The 19,480-nt window shown below is 44.1% G+C and overlaps 1 protein-coding gene across 1 annotated transcript; it reads right to left on the reverse strand.

Moving 5' to 3' along the window:
• Positions 1-1,224: 1,224 nt before the first annotated feature.
• On the reverse strand, positions 1,225-14,751 carry SLC10A1 (solute carrier family 10 member 1). The gene is made up of 6 exons (XM_084629781.1): positions 14,427-14,751; positions 12,288-12,761; positions 8,526-8,736; positions 8,252-8,430; positions 5,576-5,772; positions 1,225-3,603 (listed from the first exon to the last, which is right to left on the reverse strand). The coding sequence occupies exons 2-6, from the start codon at positions 12,707-12,709 to the stop codon at positions 3,419-3,421; spliced, it is 1,194 nt and encodes a 397-aa protein (XP_084485907.1). The 5' UTR covers positions 12,710-12,761; positions 14,427-14,751; the 3' UTR covers positions 1,225-3,418.
• Between the last annotated feature and the right edge of the window lie 4,729 nt (positions 14,752-19,480).

Here is a 19,480-nt window from a genome sequence, read left to right on the forward strand (position 1 = left end):
TGGGCAATTGGGTTGATCACTTGATTACCTTGTCTGCTCATTACCTGTGAGGAACCTGGCATTTGGTCTGACCAGTATGGCTGTTCTTAAAGCCACCTTGCCTCTCTTTAATGTCATGTGGTGTCTACCCACAGTAGTATATATGGAACCTAATCACGAAAAGCAGTCTGCCTTTTTATGTTCAGAGAGGTTTGGTCATTGAGAAATTAGTGATAAAAGTCGGGGGTGTAAAATGGACTCTTCCTTGCTGCTTTCAATCTGCAAAGGTGGTAACAGGAAGAGGCCATTAAGAGTGCAAGCTTGAACTTGATTACAGGGAAACACTTAAACTGTGGGTACTTGTAGTAATTTGTATTATTTACATGCCCCAGTACTTAAAAAGCTGCTAGGAAGCAAGAGTGGTTCTTGAGGTAGTCTCAGGGCCTTGTTTTAGGATAGGGAGGTGGAGCTCACTGAGGACGTGAGTGGTATTGATAAGAAACTGGGAGCCTTTTCCAGAGCACTGTAGATTTCATAAAACCTGAGATTGTTAGCGGACATGAAATCTCTGGGTAATATTTCATTGTGGGTTAGGGTCTCAGCAGTAGCAGAGCACTTTGGCATGGCCTAGAAAGCTGTAGTAACTTGACAACTTGCCAAGTAGGCTGAAGTCTGCTTTAAACTCTAACAATTATCAGAGTGCCCAATACTAGAAATAATGGCAGGTAGTTATGGATCATCTCTTGGGGTGCAGTCATAACAATATAGGACGTTCTGGGGAAATATGTTCTGGTAAATGGTTGTATGCAACTTGTCCTAACCGCTCAATTGCATGTAATAGAGGCTATGTACTGCTAACCAGTTCCAGTTGTAGGTTCTGGATCAGAGTTCTGTCATTGCTACCATTGCTATTTTATGTGTCCACAGGTCAGTGACCGTTCTTGGTGGTTACAGATTTGTTGCAGTTAAGATTCTGGTCTGTGCAAAAGCAGGACTTGCCTTATGCTTTAAAACAAGTGATACCTTAAGTACGCTTAGTTCTTGTTGCAAGGAGTTGGATATTTGGCACTGAAAATGCCCTGTCCCTTTAAATTATCAATTCAATGTGAGGCAGACTTTGTTTTCTACTTTTGGTTGGCTTTGTGTTTGGGGTACAAGTGGTGGGCATGTGCAACTTCTTCCAAGGATAGTATTACCAATTCACAATGTTATTTCAAGTCTTGCAATATATTGTTGGCTTTGGAGTCACTTGGCAGGTAAGTCTAATCTTTATTAAGGCAAACACTCAGCAAGTAGCAGTCAATTACAAATGGGAAGCTCAGTCGGATGACCTGATCGGTTGCTTCCAGCACTAGACTATACAGCTTTAAACTACCTTTTGTTACATAAGCTTGTTACCTCTTATGCATATGTATTAGTTTCTCATTTCCATGTTAACTTTCTTCCTCTTGGTACAGGTTTAATGTTAGTTCAAACTGGCCTTCTAGCTTTTTAGTCACTTTTTTCTTGGTCTTGCAAACATGATTACACTGCAATTTTTTACACTTACACATACATAGTTCTACTTATGCTTACACTGTTATGTTAACAGAACAGACTCTTAAAATCCACAGCAGGCTTCTGTCCGGCCTCATTATGCCTCTGCTCCTAAAGTATATGTAGTGTTTTATAAAGGTTTTCCTGACTGATTCTGTTTTTGCTTCTATGAAGCTTATTTCTTCACTAATATGGCCGCTGCTAATGTGAGTGGTGCTAAAGACCCAGCTGGTCACAGTCAGGCTGCTACCAGTGAAGACAGGAAACACTGTTTCCAAGGGGCTGAAATCAGTCTGCCCTCAAGGAAGATGGTGGCCCACCATGAGACGTCATGTAGGAGCTAAGTAGAGGCCGGGACAATGTAGAGGGGATGGTGCTGCTGAAAAATGGGTTTGAAAAACGACCATATTTTAAGGCAATCCCACGCTTTGTGGGAGGGGTTTTGAACGGTGGGGGTTGGCAGACTTACAGTGAAATCTTTAAACTCTGCATCCGAGGATATTCTAGCTATTAAAGGAACATTACCCATATGCAATTGCTGCATTTTGGAAAGCTTTATCCAGCAGTGTAAGGGATAAAGGTCTTTGGAATGCAAGTGAGACAGCCATTGAATAAATGGTCAGTGGCTAAAGATACTTGCTTCTAAAGAGCTTTACGACCATGATGGGTACCAGCATAATGGAAATCAGTGGAAAGGCTCTGATTCACTTCAATGGGGTCTGAATCGCACTAAGCGTGCAAAAAGAGTTCTCATCTTTGCATCACCAGTGACTATTGGCCTCTTGCCAGGAGCCTAAGGCCTACATCTAATTTACATAATGTAGCAAAACTACAGCAATTGTAAGTCAAAAGTTTGTGGCTTTATAGAATGGTGGTTTTTTAATATGCTCAATGTTCTTAAATTATTTTACTCTGAGGTATGGTGAACCACTGGTGTGAGCACAGAACTGGGAGCCTGGAGCTTCTGAGTTCTAATGCTGCTTTGTTACTGACTGGCCTTGTGGCTTAGTTAATGCTTATATGATGCTTTCAGAGTGTTCAGTATTATTACTTCAGATGTTGGGAGTGTTTCTATAAAGCACGGCGCTTCAGGACAGGTGGTCTTGTCCTTGGGCAGACCAGTCCAGCGGTTAGGGTACTAGCTTAGGATGAGGCAGACCCAGGTTCAGTTTCTTACTCTGTGATTTTGGGCAAGTCAGAGCCTCTGTGTGCCTCGGTTCTCCATTTATAAGATGTGGATAATAGCTCTTAAGTGTATGAGGCAGTCAGACACTAGGGTCAGCCTTATAAGTATCTTAGAAACCTCCCCATGTTAAATTATAGACAAGCTAAGGTTGGCTGCAGGTCATGTTTTGGGGCTTCAAGGCCTATGGTTTGGGGACTTTAGATGTACAAAACTGCTGGGGTAAAGGGGAGTGCCTGTGATTGATAGTAAAGGACTCCTAAACTGTACATGTGGTCACTTTTCATTTGTCGATCCTGTTATGAGAAAATTCCAGGATACCTTTTAGATTCTAATGAGAGAAATTAGCTTGAACTTTTGAAAGGCTTTTGCCTCCCCCTCTAACACTTGCCAGCAAAACTATGTGCCCAGAAAAACAACTCAAAAGAATGGGTCTGGCTGCATTAATGGTAGCAATCAATAATAAGCTGTCATGCTGTTAGTTCCAAGGTGTCTGGCACAGAGCTCGTGGGAAACTGGGAGAGAGCTCACTGGGATGGACTGCACCATTTCATCATCAGCCAAAATATGAATGTTTTGTAGATGACCAAAAATTGGTTAGTCCAATGAGTCTCAAACTATAGCCTGTGGTGCTTGGTGCCCTTTCTGGAGAACGTCCAGTGGGGGTAGAAGTGGGCCTGTGAGAAGATCTGCTCACCCCTTTGTTTTAAAATCAACATTTCATGCAAAACTGCTGGAGTTCAGCAAACCAGGTGCAGAAGATATAACCTGGAGCATTGGTGGGTGTATCTGAGGTGTGGAGCTTCTGTAGTATCCCCCTATTTTGCTGGTGTTTCTTAGGGGCCTGGGTGGCTTTGTTTCTTGTGCAAGATCATCCACAGCTGTATAGATCATCTTTGCTGTATCTAAAGAAGAGGTGGGGAGAAAAAAAAAGTCCATATGAGACCACATTGTCCCTAACCCATATCACTGGAAGGTGATGCTGCAGGAAAGATGAATGGTTGCTGTAATGCAGGGATTCCTATATTACACTGAGCAATGCCTGATCTTCTTTAGATCTCAAGGGACAGAGCTGTGCAAAATAAAAGTGGCAACCCTCTGCTCCTCCCCCGTTCCCCAAACAAATAAAAAAACCTGCAGCTATTTTGTTTCAAGTCACTTCATGAACCAGACTTTGATTTGCATGGAATTTTTAGAAAAGAGTCCATTTAACAGTAAGTGGAAAATGTCACCTTTTTGTATGTTTCCAGTGCACACTGCTTTTCCATTTAAAAGAAAGTGTCTATTAGCAAACTAGCTGCATTTACAAAATATGACAAACCACCACTACTGCACTCTGTGGTGCAAATCAACCTCTGCTCTGCCTACCAAAGTAGATGGAGCCAGCTGTCTAGGGCAGGGGCAGGCCTAAGATGGCTGCTAGATGTTCTGCTTGAGTGGCTCTCCTAAGCAGCCCCTGCCTGTAAGGCTCAATGGGGTTTGAAGCTGTTCCCCAGCTGAAGCCCAGAGAGAGAGCTGCAGTAGTACTGGACTAGAACAGCTGTCCTGATTGCTATGAAATTAGCCTACCCTTTTTTTTTTGTTTTTAAACCACAAAGGCAGCTGCCGAATTTGCTTATACATCCAACCAGTCTCCCCTCTCAGCTGCAATACTTGTTTGCAACCTCACCAAAAAGCAATCCACTCATTTGGATTAAGCATTCTTCACTTTCTATCCTAAACTATTGTATATTGGTCCAGAAGAGCAGCATCTGGCAGAGGTAAATTAACTCATGTTCATTAAGAATTTCAATGACACAATCAACTCATATTTGTAGGCCACTGTGATAGGGTGAAACTGTCCCATCCTGTGCTAGAAAGGGTTAAAGGCCAGTCTTGGGCTCAGGTATCCACATTTGCTGCACTTATGAAACTGAACTATTTGAGAGATGCGGAGCTAGCGTGTGATGGCTGGCAATTTACAGCACTGGTAGAGCCTGGCTGGGCAGATGATACCTTTGTTTTGTATCGTTTGAAACTTTGTTTTTGAACGATCCCTTTTCCTGGAAGAGGCTGGATGCTTTGAGGTCACTTGGCTGGAGGGCTGGCTGATACTATGGTTGGATAGGCCATAATATGTATATGAGAAACTGAGGCAGAGCAGTCATAGGACCATGTTGTACCACAAAGGGGTGCACGCAAGAGTTGCACCCTGTCACAGTGACCTGACAGTTGTCAGATGGTAATGAGTATGATGTTACTGGCCAGGGCTGGGTAACAAAATAAGATGAAAATCTTCTTATCCTACACTACAGAGCTTCCAGTCTTGGAGCCTCTAATTTCTATGCAGAAATTTCACACTGGAAATGTCTAGTGGGCTGCTCCCAGCATTTACCTTCTAATGACATGACTTATGTGACTTGCATATGGGGGGGCTCGTTCCTTTCCCGCCCGTCACTCAACAACATGTAGTGATACTCAAGATGTGTCAGGCAGCTGTCTACCTCATATTCCTCTCTGTTTCAAATGGACACGATATTCTTCTCCTTAGAGTTGTGTCAATACAGATTCCCTGCTTTTGGGGTGTGCCTGCACACTGAAGCACAGGACCCTCTGGAAAGCTGTGACCGTTGGTGGGTTGCATAGTCAGTATCTCACACTCCTAAACTTTTGATATCAGAAGTTGTGGCCCCTAGTATCCTCAATTCCCTATGCAGTATTATATGGAGAGGCTATTTTTCACTTCTAGCTGCTGAGTTTCGTTTTGCTGTGTCCTGTTACGCAGCAACTGAGTTCCACCCCAGAGATAGCAGCAGGTCAGTGATACCAGGATATGCACTACTTTGAGATGAAAAGCATGTAGGAACAGGAGAGAGGTTTTGGTTATACTACACTTGCCGTTTGGTTTCTTTAGTTTTTCATGAACCCTGAAGGCCAGTATCAGGAGAAAGCCCTCTCCAAGCTGAAATACCATGTACAGGAAAGGGAAGAAGAAAAGGGGTCCAATGACATCAGGGGCAAAGGCCACTTTGAGAATGGTAGAGCAGAGCTGCACATTCTGGCAACCAGTCTCCATGCAGACTGTCCGCCTGCACCTGTACAAGAAAGAGTTAAACACAGGCATGAATTGCAAAACGGTTACATTTCTATACAGCTTAAAGTAGACATGGTGCCCAGATGTTTATGCATTTGACTGTGGTAAAAGAAACTGCAGTAGGAGCAGTGCTGAGAATTCAAATGAGATGCTTTGCCCAGCACTCCTTTGGGAGTGTGCAAGGGTAGGTAGTGACAGATGGTGTGCATGGGTGGAAATCCTGCCTAGTAATGCTTGGCGGTCATGAATCTGAGGTTCTCCAGGAGCTGCTGCCTCCACAAGAGGAAAAAAAATCTGGTTCAAAAGTGAGGAGAGGGAGAGAGCACCACCCGGGAAAGGTAAGGGGAGGTTTGTGTGTGTTAGGAGGGTTATCTTGGCTGGGTTACCCATGGGCTCAAGGCATGATAAGGGATGATTCAGAGTTGTGTAGTGGGGTCCTCACTTTGAGTCTGTGTTGGGGTCTTCAGCTGAATATTGTTATGCCCTTTGTGATGTGAAGCAGTTATCAAAATAGGAATAATTGTTTGAGTTTTGGCAGTCCTATCAGCACTCACTCACCCTTGTCTCCATCACTTTCTACTTGGGAGTTATCCTGACTTTTCTCTTTCATATTTCATTGTCCGTAACTGAGAATTCTGAAATGAACAGGTCTGTAGTGACCAAAAGTCAAACCATCCATCAGCTTGTTCAGAGGCCTGTGTGAAATAACTTGGTGGGTCTTCAGGTCCATTTGACAGAATTGCCTCTGCCATTGGTTCCACTTTTGGCAGACCCAAGATGGCCAAAGAATGAATTGGTCCATGAGACTCTACTCATCTCTCTTCCCCGTAAGGATTGAGGCACGTAGGCTAGGGACAATACAGAGGCAATGCTCCCTCTAATTTTTTACATCCATGTGTAGAATTAATTTTGTCATGTGCACCAATATGGAGGTGATGTGGGGCCGAGGGGTTTGGAGTGTGTGAGGGTCTCAGGGCTGGTGCAGGGGGGTGAGGGCTCTGGCTGGGGGGTGCAGGCTCTCGAGTGGGGCTGAGGATGGGGGGTTTGGGGTGCAGGCTGCGGGAAGAGAGGACTTCCCCCAGCCCTCTCTCACTGCAGCAGCTCTAGGACCAGGGGAGAGGCACCTCTTCCCGCCTGTGTGACCCTTGATAGCCTGCTGCGCAGCCATGCAGCTTACAGGGAACTTGGTACAGAGGTAACTTGCAGTGTCACAGCCTGTATTCATGTGTATCCTGTAGTTAAATAACAAGTGTCAATATCAGGGTTGCTGCTGGCACCATTTTATCACTACAAAATCATATTTTTGGGGGGTGAGGGTGGGATCTGTGTAGACAACTTCTCTCGTCTGTGCTCAGACTTCAGCATCAGCACTGGGAGATCATGTTCAAAGTTCAGTTGTCAGAGTGCGTCAGAGCCTCCATGCTGAAAGCATCTCATTCAGCACCTCCCAAGATTTCAGTGTCATTCTTTTGTACTCAATCCCCTTTCTTAGAACTCCTAGGTAAAAAGGGAGTGAGTGTGATAAGGGATTGTGATGGGGTGTACTTGCCCCACACTGGACAAGAAGGGGTTAACCCCACACTCTGGACAGAGGAAACCATGCCCCCTCGCCCTCTTAGACATGCTCCAACAGCTGCTGCAGTATTAAGTGGAGCAGCCCAGCTCATTCTAGGCTGACTGCCTGAAAGGAAGGACGCACCTCGCAGGCTCCAGCCCGGGAGCAGCTAGAACCCCAGACGGCGGGAGCCAGAGGCACTGAGATCCAGGCAGATGCCTGGATACCTGTGGATGCCTAAGGGAGGCCAGAGCTATCGGGAACAGTGCACACTGAGGAACCGGGAGACCCCAAAGACGTCTAGACCACAGCATCAGGGAATATGGTAGGAAGTAGCCATAGGGAACTAGACAGTGGACTGGTTATCAAACTGGATCTTGAACCAGTGTGTTTTGGTCAGATCCCTGCTGACTCAGTGGCAATCACACTCACCACTGTCAGGGCCCTGGGCTGGGACCCAGTGGAGCCTGGAGGTCCCAGGTCCCTCTATCCTGGCCGCCACCTACCCAACTGGTGGCTGCCTATTCCCCTACCTGGCCACTAGACCACTCAGCCCTGCTGAGGAGGGCAGCTACATTGATTCTGGCCATCAGGCCCCACGACTCCACTGGGGAGGGGGTTCCGTTGACTCTGGCCATTAGAACATATCACCCTAAAGGCAAGGGCAACCATACTGACTCGGCTCCCCTGACAGCAAAGGTGACCATATTGACTCTGGCCATTAGGCCGTGCTGCCCTGACATCGACAACTATATTGACTCCACTACTAAGCTGTACTGCCCTGATGACAAGCATAAGCGTACTGACTCTGGCCATTGGGCCATACTGCCCTGAGGCTAAGGGCAGGCAGGCAGACAGACTCGCCCCTCCCCCAAAGGGGGACGGTGGTGTAATTGCCCCTCTACATGGATGTAGAAAGACCTACCTGTCATTGAGCTTGAAAAATGAAGATAGCATGTAGCCAAGCAGGAAACCAATAAAAGGCATCAAAGCAGACGTTCCCAGTAGGGGTGGCGAGAAGATGATCAAAATACTGTTTCCAACACTTGTCACAAACAGAGCGATTATTGGAACAGATGATACAAGCAGCACAATCATCCCTGCCTGAAATAAAAGTGGATCAGGAGTTGGGAAAGACAAGACAAAAAGTTTGTAAATTGTTTCGAGGCCTTTAGGGAAAGGTGATTACCACTTCTTACCTTGATGATGAGGCGAGCATACTGTGGCTTCTTCTCATTCAGGAAGATGCCAATGGTGCAGGGAATGAGCATCATGGCCAAGGAGATGACTATTCCCTTGTAAGGCACTTTGCCCTCTAGGTTGCCCTGGTACAGCCCTCTTGAGTAAAGATACAGGAGAAGAGGCATCAGCCCAAGTGCCAGGAGCGTTGAGCATGTGGTCATCACAATGCTGAGATGAAGGGAAAATGTAATAGCAGTAGAATGAAATTATTTGTTGGAATATTCTTCTCTTTATCTAACTTGGACACTTACGTCCATCTATAATTTCAGCTCACTTTTCCCATTTCTCCCCTTTCCCACACAGAGGTTTCAGCATTACCAGGTGATGAAAGGATCTACAGCAATGGAAGTAAGGGAAGATTGAGTCGTTTAAAGGACAGTTCTATTTTAGGCTCAAAAAGTAGTCCTAAGTATGCATCTTGGTTCATAGAAATTGCCATACTGCATCATAGTCCAGTATCCTATCTCCAGCAGTGACTGGTACCAGTTGCTTTAAAGGAAAGTACAAGAAACTGCACAATAGGCAGTTATGGAATAACCTGCCCATAGGGAAAATTTCTTCTCAACTCCCATTAATTAGAAATTTGGCTCTCCCCTGAGACATAAGGGTTTATATCTTCAAAGGTCTTGGGTTGGTTTGTTTCTAAATACTTACTGTTATAACTCTGGATGTTCTTGTTATACATGTACATAAAGTGCAAAAGTTCAGCTGTCTTTCCCTTGCTGTTGTTTTCACTCTTTTATCTTGGACAAGGGCCCCGGGACTGAGGCAATGCTTGTCTCATTTTTTTTTTGGGGGGGGGGCTTACCTTTTTCTATTTGGGGTAGCCCCTTAAGACTTGCTTGATTTACATGGAATGGAAAGAGGTCTCTTAAGTACTAATAACTGGAATGGTGAAGGGAATGTAGGCATTGCCACGCTGGAACAAAACAATGGTCCGTTTACGCCAGTATTCTGCCCTCAACGGTGGCTAACGTTGGGCACTTCAAAAAAAGGTATAAAACCCCATTATGCATCTAATGATGCAACAGTAATGCTGTAGTGCTAAACTGTATAGTGCAGGAGCCCCGCAGAAATTCCCTCAAGTTGGTAATTCTATCACGTGAGAGAATCTCCAAAATCCATCTTTCATGTGATGTCACCATAAGATAAAGCAGCCATTTTCGAAACCTAACTAACATTTTACTGGTAAATTTTATCTAATTGAAAATCGGTGCAACAGTAATTGTGAGACTTCACACATTAGTAATAAATACACACATTGTTCTAATATAAACGTGTAGCTCAGCTCCTATATCAAACTTTAAGTAGCAATACACAGGCAAAGCACACATGTAATAAGTCAAAGAGGCCATCAGCAGAACATGTAAAATACTCCTTTTATAAAACATATGCTCTGCAAAATTCAAATAAAGCATTTAAGATGCTAGAAGAATATTTTACATGGGTCTTGAATTTTACTCAGATTTCACATCCACTGATTAAATTGATCACATAACCTTTTAGAAGAAAGGTAAATTGGATCTACTGCATAAGATTTTTATGATAGTAGCTGGGAAAGAAGTGTGACTCTCAACTTGAAAACTTGGTGTGTTTTAAGGGGATTCAGATTATAATGATATCTTAAAAATAAACAAAAGAGCTGAGGAGAGAAGTGCCATCTACTGCATCTCCTGTCCTTAATTTGTAGTATTTTCCTGCTTATTCTATGAAGCGTTTCACTGTTTTCATAAGACCCTCACAGGATACCTTACAGTGACTTGCCTCCTGAATTTCTGACCCTCTCCTACTATTGCTTCTAAATCATCTCCTTAGGAAAAGTAGCATGAAATGTTAAATCAGTATTTTGCTGCTTGGTGGGCTTGCATGGTCGTCATATGGGAAATCTATGCTGAGTGGATTCTAAATCACAGGGTGCACAAAAAGGTCCGCTAGAAAATCTTGTCATTTTGATGAGTTAATTGATCAAGATGCACTATGGGACACTTTGTTTAATGGCAGAGAGCTAACAGGGAGAAATGCCACTTTTCCTTAGTTAATTTCAGCATTTGCTCATAAACCTCTGTGGCATGTGAATTTATGCTGAATTGACTGAATTTTCAAAAGGGTCTCAGCCATGGCCATGAATCACCATTGTGTTACTTCAGATTCAAGTTGGTGTAACTCTACTTGAACTAAATGAATGGAGTTACACCACTATAAAAGAGAAGTTAATGAAAGCGGGATCAAGCCCCAAATCTTTATATCTGAACCTACAGTTTTGCCCATGGACAAACTTGCAGTTTTTGAGCACATACAGCTTTTGCTTTTCTGCATTCACAAATTATGTGACTGGGCACCAAATGCAAACAAGGTTGTCAGATATGCAGCCCAGTCTTGAAAATGTGGTCTCTGTGTCACAGGACCAAACACAAGGATCCATATTGCCATGCAATAAAAATAAAATCAACCACCACCACCACAACAAAAAGCACTATTAAAACAACCAACTAAATAATCAAAAGTCCCACAGTAGAACCTTATTTTATGTCAACCAGTTGAATTTGTTAATGAAAGGATGAGAGGACAGGGACCACTCCTATTGGGCTTTAATTCATCATTATATTTTCATCACGTTTAGATGGACCTTTGTCTCCGCAATCTATTCATTTAACTACCCAGTCAATTTGTAATTGGGCACAACATCTGCCATTTGATTGAATCCTGGGTTGAAGAGGTTTAAACTCACATCCAGTTCTTTGAAATGTAGCTTGTAGTCCAATACTGTGCTGAGTAACAAGACTGATGAGTATGCCACAGGTAAGCTATTAAAATCAATTCTTCTTATGGCACCAACAAAAGTACACAGCTTGTCTTCCTCTTTTGAGTGTTTCTTTCCTCCTAAAACTATAATCTGTGTAGGTTTCTAATTCCTGTGTCCTAACTGCAAGACTGGTAGAAACTCCCCTATTTCTCTGCCTACACTCACATTGCTCCTTACCTTCCGTGCTGGCTTGATCCTACGTCCTGGGTTCCTGGGAGGGTGTTACGTCCTCTGCCTACTTCACTCCTCCCTGCTGGCTGGCTCTCAACTTTCTGCTGGTTCCCAGAGCAGCACCACGACTAGCTGCTGTGGGTTCTGGCAGGAGGGCTCAGCAGGCAGAACAGGACCCAGCTGCTGGCTGGGCTCCCTTCCACCCTACTCTGCTCCTTACTCTCCCTTCTCCCTGCTGGTTTGGGGCTTCCCCAGTGCCAAGAGGAGCTGCTGTGGATTCTGGCAGAAGAGCCCAACCCAGGCATCGGTCACGCTCCCAGCCACATGAGGTAGTTTACTGGTGCACGTGTGGGGAACGTGAGGGAACACTGGTGGCTGGGCTAAATTTGAGTGGTGTTGCAACCTGGTACGTCAGGTCACACCACCACTGAAATTTGGCTTGGCTACTGCTCTGGCTGGCATTATGGAGGGGTAGCCAGGTCAAATCTTAGTGGTGGTGTGACCCCAAGTGCTGGAGTGCAGCTCTATTCTAGATTTTAGGTGCCAGAGCGCTGCTCCGGACCAATAGTGACTAAGCAGCATTTAGCACCAAGCTGATGAGTACTCAAAAAATACTTTGGGTACAATACCAAATTTATTCCTGCCTGAAGCATTAGAATTGAGAGAACTAAGTTAGACTGTAGACCAGTCTCCTAACTGAAATGGCCTGGCCAGTGACAATGGTGAGGTACCGAGCTCTCCTTACCTCAGGTTCATATCTCCTTTTGCTGCCAGACTAAAAATGTTTGAGAGGTTTCCACCTGGACAGCAGCCACAGATGAGCACAGCCAGAGACTCAATAGGGCCCAAATGAAAAAGCTTTCCCAGGGCAAACGCTGTCAGAGGCATTATGCCATACTGAGCCACCACAGCAATGGCCACCCCTTTAGGTTTCCAGAAGTGAGTCTTGATCTTGGAGAGCTGCATGGTGCACCCCAGTGACACCATGACAATGCCCAGGACAGCAATGAGGATTCCATTCAGCGCTTGGTCAGTGGCCCGTTGGTGAAACGTGAAAGGCAGTGTAAAGTTGGGCAGGGAGGCATTCTCGGTGTGCTCTGGGTTCCAGGATTTGGGGCTCCCATAGGCTCCTCTGGTGGTGTTCATTGTCACTATGAGCTTAGCCATCCCTTCTTCCTGATGTGGTTGGCAAAGTGAGGAAGGAAGCTAGTTCAAAAGCCTGAAACCATACAAATCCAGTGCACATAAACATCACATCCAGCACTCCCCCTTCCTGCAGTCAGTACCTTCTCTTCTCCAGGCCTGAGCTCTTATCATCTAGTACTGAGTGCAGCTGAAGGCTATTTTGTCAGGGATCATATTTTTAGTTTGCACCTTTCTGCCCTAGGAATTCAAAGCACTCTCCTAATTTTTAGGACTAGAATAACCCCTCTAATAGCCACATTGACGGCTGACTAATATTTCATGCATGACAAAATTTCAGCCTCTGTCTCATGGCTATTCATTGAGAGCCATGAAACAGAGCCCATTGATTTCAAGAATAAAAACCTTCCACTATTTACTAGCTTTCCAAGACTTCCAACTGAATGCCTTGACTCCTCTCTAGCTTCCTTAGCCATTCCCACACGATGAGAATAAGGGCACAGTCGATGAAAATGAAAGGCAGCTAATATAAAGCTGATAAAATGAAATAGCCTGTAGAACTCATTGCCACAAGATGCTACTGAGGCCAAGAGCTTAGCAGGATGCAGAATAGTTAGGCATTTATATACCCAGTGAGAACATCCCCAGTTATACTAGAAAGAATTCATTTTTTCCCTCTAAGGCTACATCTACGCTATGAGCTAGAGGAGCGATTCCTCCGCTTGCGTACACATGCTAGCTCTCGCTGACCTAGCCTGAGTATAAACAGCAGCGTAACTGCGGTCGCATAGGCACAGCTTAGCCATGCCCTGTGCATTCCCACAGGGGCCTGGCATCTGTGTACTCGGCATGGCTAAGCTGCTGCTACCCTCACTACAGTGGCTACACTGCTGTTTATACTCACACGAGCTCGCCTCAATCTAGCTAGAATATGTGTACATGAGCAGGGGACTCATACCCCCTACCTCACAGTATAGGTGAAGCCTAAGAAGGGTTATAAACCCTCATGCTTCAGGGCTAAGCCCACCTCTGACTCATGGCAGTTTGGAAGAAGCTTTTCCTGTGGACAGGTTATTCCAGTACAGGCTGTCTTGTGTCTTACTTTGAAGCACCTGTTGCTGATCGCAGGATACTGGACTGAATAGACTCTGATCTGGTAGGGCAATTCCTCTGTTACATTTACAACCATGAATTAATTAAGCTTCACAATGTTCCAAAGTAGCATTCCCATCTTAGAGATGGGGAAACAGGCACAGAGGCTACCTAATTCATCCAAAGACACACACTGAGTCAGTGGCAGAGGAGGGAAAACCCCCAGGTTTCTTGGCCTTGTTAAAGCATGGGACAGACAGCCATGTTTCCTGCCATACCTGCAGCTACCAGCAGCACACATCAGTGGGAGCTGCACAGGTGGACATAAGGAGGAAGTGGGGCCAGCATGGTGTCCTTTAAAGAAACTATTTCGCAAATTGAAATGACTCCTCTGATCCCCCAGTAGGTCCTTGCCATACTAACCATGTAGCAGGAGGACACATTTCATTCTGTATGCCAGACTTGGGAACCGCATTTACTGGTGCCCAACCTTCTTCTTTGCTCCCCTGTTCTCCGAGCCCCTATACACATACACAAATAAATATGGAGCAAGCCATCTGGAGTTTCCCATTAGGATCAGACCTGGTGTCTGCAAAAACACACCATCCCTAGACACGTTAAAGTACAGAATGGAAATTAATTAATTTACCGTTAGCCCTTAGACTGCTGCTTCAGAAGGTGGATATTGTCTTTGCACTTTTCAAAGGGTTTACATGCTACTTGATGATCCATTCCTGGCTGAGTTCTCCAAGCAATAAACCTCAGAAGGCCCTTTAGCCATCATGATTCAAGAAAATCCCTTCCCCATCTGACAAAGCCTGGTCCTGTGCTTGCAGAGTATGATAGTATCTCCTAGAAGACCAAAACTGGAATCTTCTGGATGGTGATGTGTCCAGAGGCAGCCTGTGCAGGTTGGATCTTTTTCTCCTGGGTACAGGGTTGGGGAATGGATTTTCACTGCACTGCTTTCTCTGTGAACCCTTCCCTCTTGCTGGAGAAGTCCTAATTTGTCAGCTGCAGTAATTTATTCATTGCTTCTATTCATAGCGGAGCTCACCAGTGAGCAACTTTCCAGCCCAATTGCTCTGGAAACATGATTGAAAGCTGGAAGGAATGTAGGAGCCTTTCTTTTCTGTTTCTCTCTCTAGTGTTGATTTGAAAATGCTTCTAATAGGCAGGACGTCACAAGGGAAGGAAGGAGTAGCTGGAGCAGCAACAGCTTTCGAGTGTTGCATAGGCATCCCCAATCAGTTTAGGGGAAGGAGGGAGCCATAGGTAAGGTAGAATTTAATGAGAATCTTCACTAATGGTTGGCACAGGGACACCTGGGTTCTTTCCCTGCCTTGTCCACTGACTTGCAATGTGGCCTCAAGAAAGTTATTTGATCTTTTTGTTGCATCACCTCTCACGCTCATGGATAATCCCCATCCTGGTAAAATGGAGATAATACTATGTGTCTTGCAGAAGGCATTGCGAAGCTTCATTTTTAAGAAGTGCTTTGAGACCTGCAGGTGAATGGTGTGATATAATATGAAGGTAGATCTTTGTCTCCAAGGCCATAGCTCAGCAAGAAGAAAAAGGTGCTATGCAAAGTTGGGCATTTTTGGATGCATTTTTATTTGGGGGCAGGGAGGGCATGGTTTGAAGGGCTGTATGAGTAATAAATAAACACAATCAAGGTAGCACATGTACAAGGGCATTGGAAATCTATAGGGAATTTTGGGGTAAAATCTACAGCAATTTCTCTTTCCTTCCCCCACTTCCTTTTCTCCAAATATCCACAGAAGTTCTGGGTAGTTGTTTGCTTTCTATTGTATTTGTCTTGGCTTGTCTATGTTAATAGTGAATAATGTCAGAAGATGCAAGGTGGGTTAATCAAAAGCAATTGTTCTCTTATTCAGTGTCACTGTGTTGGCTGCCCAAAGAATATCCCAAGCGCCGCTGCAGGAGTTAAACATTTAAAAATTGACAACACTGTAAATAGTTCTCTCCATCTTTAGGAGTGTAGCAACTGTCTGAACTGTCCTAATAATAGTAACAATTAAAAAATACTTACTAGGGGCTTGTGCTTAAAAAGTTTCTACTGGCTGGGTGGGCCCTTGGGTGGGGCCCATCCACACTGGGGACTGAGCTATATTAGTTTGAACTGTTTTCAATCAAGTTCCCTCAACACAGTTTAACAGTGGGTGGCTGCATTCTGCTCTCTCCCTATGCAGAAGCCTACTGAGATATCAAAGCAGGTTGCATGGTTGTAAGTGAGGGCACAACTGAGCCCTCACTGCTAGGCCAGTGGGCATAACCATTTTAAACCCATTCCGCTAAGACAGTTTAATTCCCAGTGCAGAGATTGCCCTGGGAACTGTAATTGATACAAATATTTTTTTCCTACTCTGGACAATTTCTGGACTAAGTTCTTAGCACAATGAGCTCTTTGTTTTTTTCCCCATAGTAGAAATAAGCGCAAGTATATTTCTCACAGTACAAAGGACCTTATTCTTGTAATGTTATATAAAGCTAAATAGCTTGGCAAGATATAATGTGCACTAGAAACACTAATGGTCAGGAATAGCACAATAGTCAGTCCTAAAAGACAAGTGAGATCCTTTAATGGATGTTAAGGCCTCAGTTTTAAACAACATGGATTAAGTTTAAGTGCCACAGTTTTGACCTTGGTGCCGCAAATTGGGCATCCAAAATTAATGGACACTGTTTAGTTTCTTCCCCTAAATCTCTTTGGTAGAAAGTAACCAAATAAGTGGTGCTGCACACAGAATGCTTACCACCCTCCATGCATTAAAAATGTATTTTAAAAATACGATAGAGATTTATGGACTTTTCAATGAAAGGTGAAATGGTATGCTTTGTGTTTGCTTTTTTTTTAAAGAAAATCCCCTCAAATTAAATATATAATGAGCGAATACTTTACACCGTCAAAGAACCTCACATATATTAACTGGTTAACGCTCGTATCCCCCTGCAATCTAGGTAAATACTTTGCCATTTTACAGATGGGGAAAATGAGGCACACCTCTTTGGGGGAGGGACTGGCATTTATTTTATACTTGTACAGTACCTAGTATAAGGGGGCCCAACTTGGTTGTGGCCTTTACGAGATACTGCAATAGAAATGTTAACACAGGTTAATTGATCAGTCCAGCGCATTACAGTAAGTCAATATCTGACCCAGGATTTGAATGTAGTAGAACCCAGATGTCAGTTTTCTACTCGGCTAAGGTTTCTCTTATTATCTATGTATACTTTGGAATATGCAATTTGACCTTTTTTGTGTACTTGAAATGATCAGAAAACCTGACTGTTCTCAGATTTTATTTTAACTGGGTGATGGCATAGGCTGGGGTTGGCATCTTCCAATGAAGGCAGAAATGGAAATTTCAGGAGAAAAAAGATCCCAGATTTGTTGACTCTGAGTTGGAACAAAATTTAACAAAGTGAGGCTGTCTCCACAGAAGCATTCCTTTTCAAATTTCCCCCCCGTCACACCACCCTTACAGCTGCTTCATCAGCAGCAGCCAGGTGCTAGTGTAGACTGTCTGCCAGCATTTTAACCACAGATCTAGAGGTGACTGTGATTAAAATGCTTCCAGTGGAAATGATCACACAAAAGGAAATGAAGAATTAATTTCTCATCTGCTAGCAACTGCTCAGCTACTAATAGCCACTCACTGTAAAATTAAAAATAGTCCAACTCTAGAGGAATGGTTCAAAAAATAAGGGCATTTGTTATGGAAAAATTAACACTCCACTGATGTACCCAGCAAAATATACATAGAACAAACAGATACTTGGATATTTGGTTACCATTTATTCAATACTCAGGCAAAGTACATTCACTTGCAACCCCCATCCCCCCAGCACACCCGTCCAGTATTCTTCAATATTAACATTTGATAGACATTCCTGGTCTATAAAATGCATGTAATCAGAGATTTCTCTCCATTTAATAAAATCACTAGAAACGATACGTCATGGGGGCTGTAATGGTACTCACACTAAAAGATGGGAACACCCTGTGAAACAGAAAGAAAAGGAGTACTTGTGGCACCTTAGAGACTAACCAATTTATTTGAGCATAAGCTTTCGTGAGCTACAGCTAACTTCATCGGATGCATCTGATGAAGTGAGCTGTAGCTCACGAAAGCTTATGCTCAAATAAATTGGTTAGTCTCTAAGGTGCCACAAGTACTCCATTTCTTTTTGCGAATACAGACTAATACGGCTGCTATTCTGAAACCTGTCACTATGCAAAGCCTGTGAAACAGAGAGATCTGATGACTATATTACTCTATAATGTCTCTTTAAACAAAAAAGAAAAGGAACACGGCTGTTACTCTGAAACCTATCTTTAAACAAAAGCTCATTGTAGTAACGATTATTGTTTTGCTTCTGAATCTTACATGGCAAGGATTTGTAAACCTGTTAATACTTCCTACATAAATAAATAGCAATAAATACTAAAAATGCTTTCAGTGTTCACACTTCAAGTAGTACAATGGTGGGAAATTTGACGAGAAATGAAAGTGAAATGGGGTACAAATGCAATAAAATATAAGGTATTCAAAAGTACAGCAAACGGAGTGGGGGTGGGTGCCAAAGATGCTCCCCACCTGGGCCGTCATTTGGTCTAGGGCGTGCCCTGGCCATGAGCAGTGCCTTTTCCCATTTGTTCATCATCTGCTGATGGGAGCAGTTTATCTACACTCTGGCTCTTGCCACAGCTATCCAGGGCTTAGTGACCCTCTCTCTGCAGAAGCACAGTATGACATCATTGTCGAATGGCTGTGCTTGCAGATCTGTGTTAGCCACACAAAGCATACCACTCCATCATTCCAAGACTGCACTGGCTGCAGATTCACTTCTGGGTGTTATTCAGTATATTTCTATTGATTACATGTGGTGTGGAACCTGGTTACCTGTGGAAGCCACCTCTATCCCATTGTAACAGCTGAGATAAGCTGATGTGCTTTTTCTAACAGTCCACAGATTGGACTGTCTAGGGGTTGGTGGCAGAGTATATTGCATGGAGGCCATATCTACCCTCCATTCAGTTTCCCTGGGCCATTTGTCCAACAAAACCATTCTGCTGTCCTTCAGGGCATGACGTAAAGCTCTTCTGTTTACTGAGAGTTTTGCCTGTAGGGGAGAGGCATATCTCTGCTTAGTTGATTGTGGGGTTATCTCTTTAGATTTAGTTGAACAGACAACTAATTTTGTATTGTTTGTATTGCATCCGATGAAGTGAGCTGTAGCTCACGAAAGCTTACACTCAAATAAATTGGTTAGTCTCTAAGGTGCCACAAGTACTCCTTTTCTTTTAGCGAATACAGACTAACACGGCTGCTACTCTGAAACCGGTATTGTTTGTGATACTTTATGTACATGGGCCCAGAGCCATTGTGATGGGTACATTTAAAAAATATATGTAAGCCCTGTTCCCAGGGGCAGATTAACGCATGGGCTCATGAAGCTCTTGCCCAGGGCCCCTGGCCAATTTGGGGAGCCCCAGAAAAATCTCATGATGCTAGAGCAGGAGGATTTAGCTGCTGGCTGGGCTGGACATGCTTTGGGCAAGGCTTCTTGGATGAATTGGTGTGGAGATCAGCAAATGACTGTGACTGGAGGGAGCAGCAGCAGCCGCCACCTCTACGTCTCCTGCTTGTTTTCTTCGCTGCTGCCCATGGCTTC

This window comes from Lepidochelys olivacea, assembly GCF_965140295.1.
Source record: "Lepidochelys olivacea isolate rLepOli2 genome assembly, chromosome: 6".
Classification (NCBI taxonomy): domain Eukaryota; kingdom Metazoa; phylum Chordata; order Testudines; family Cheloniidae; genus Lepidochelys; species Lepidochelys olivacea.

Bases quoted from the DNA above. Each gene is read 5' to 3' on its own strand.
- SLC10A1 (XM_084629781.1), bottom strand. From the start codon at position 12,709: ATGGCTAAGCTCATAGTGACAATGAACACCACCAGAGGAGCCTATGGG. The intron at 5,773-8,251 runs GTAGGTCTTTCT...TTTCTTGTACAG, and splicing joins TTTTTCAAGCTCAATGACAG to GTGCAGGCGGACAGTCTGCA. The intron at 3,604-5,575 runs GCAAGTGTAGTA...CCTCTTCTTTAG, and splicing joins AAAACTAAAGAAACCAAACG to ATACAGCAAAGATGATCTAT.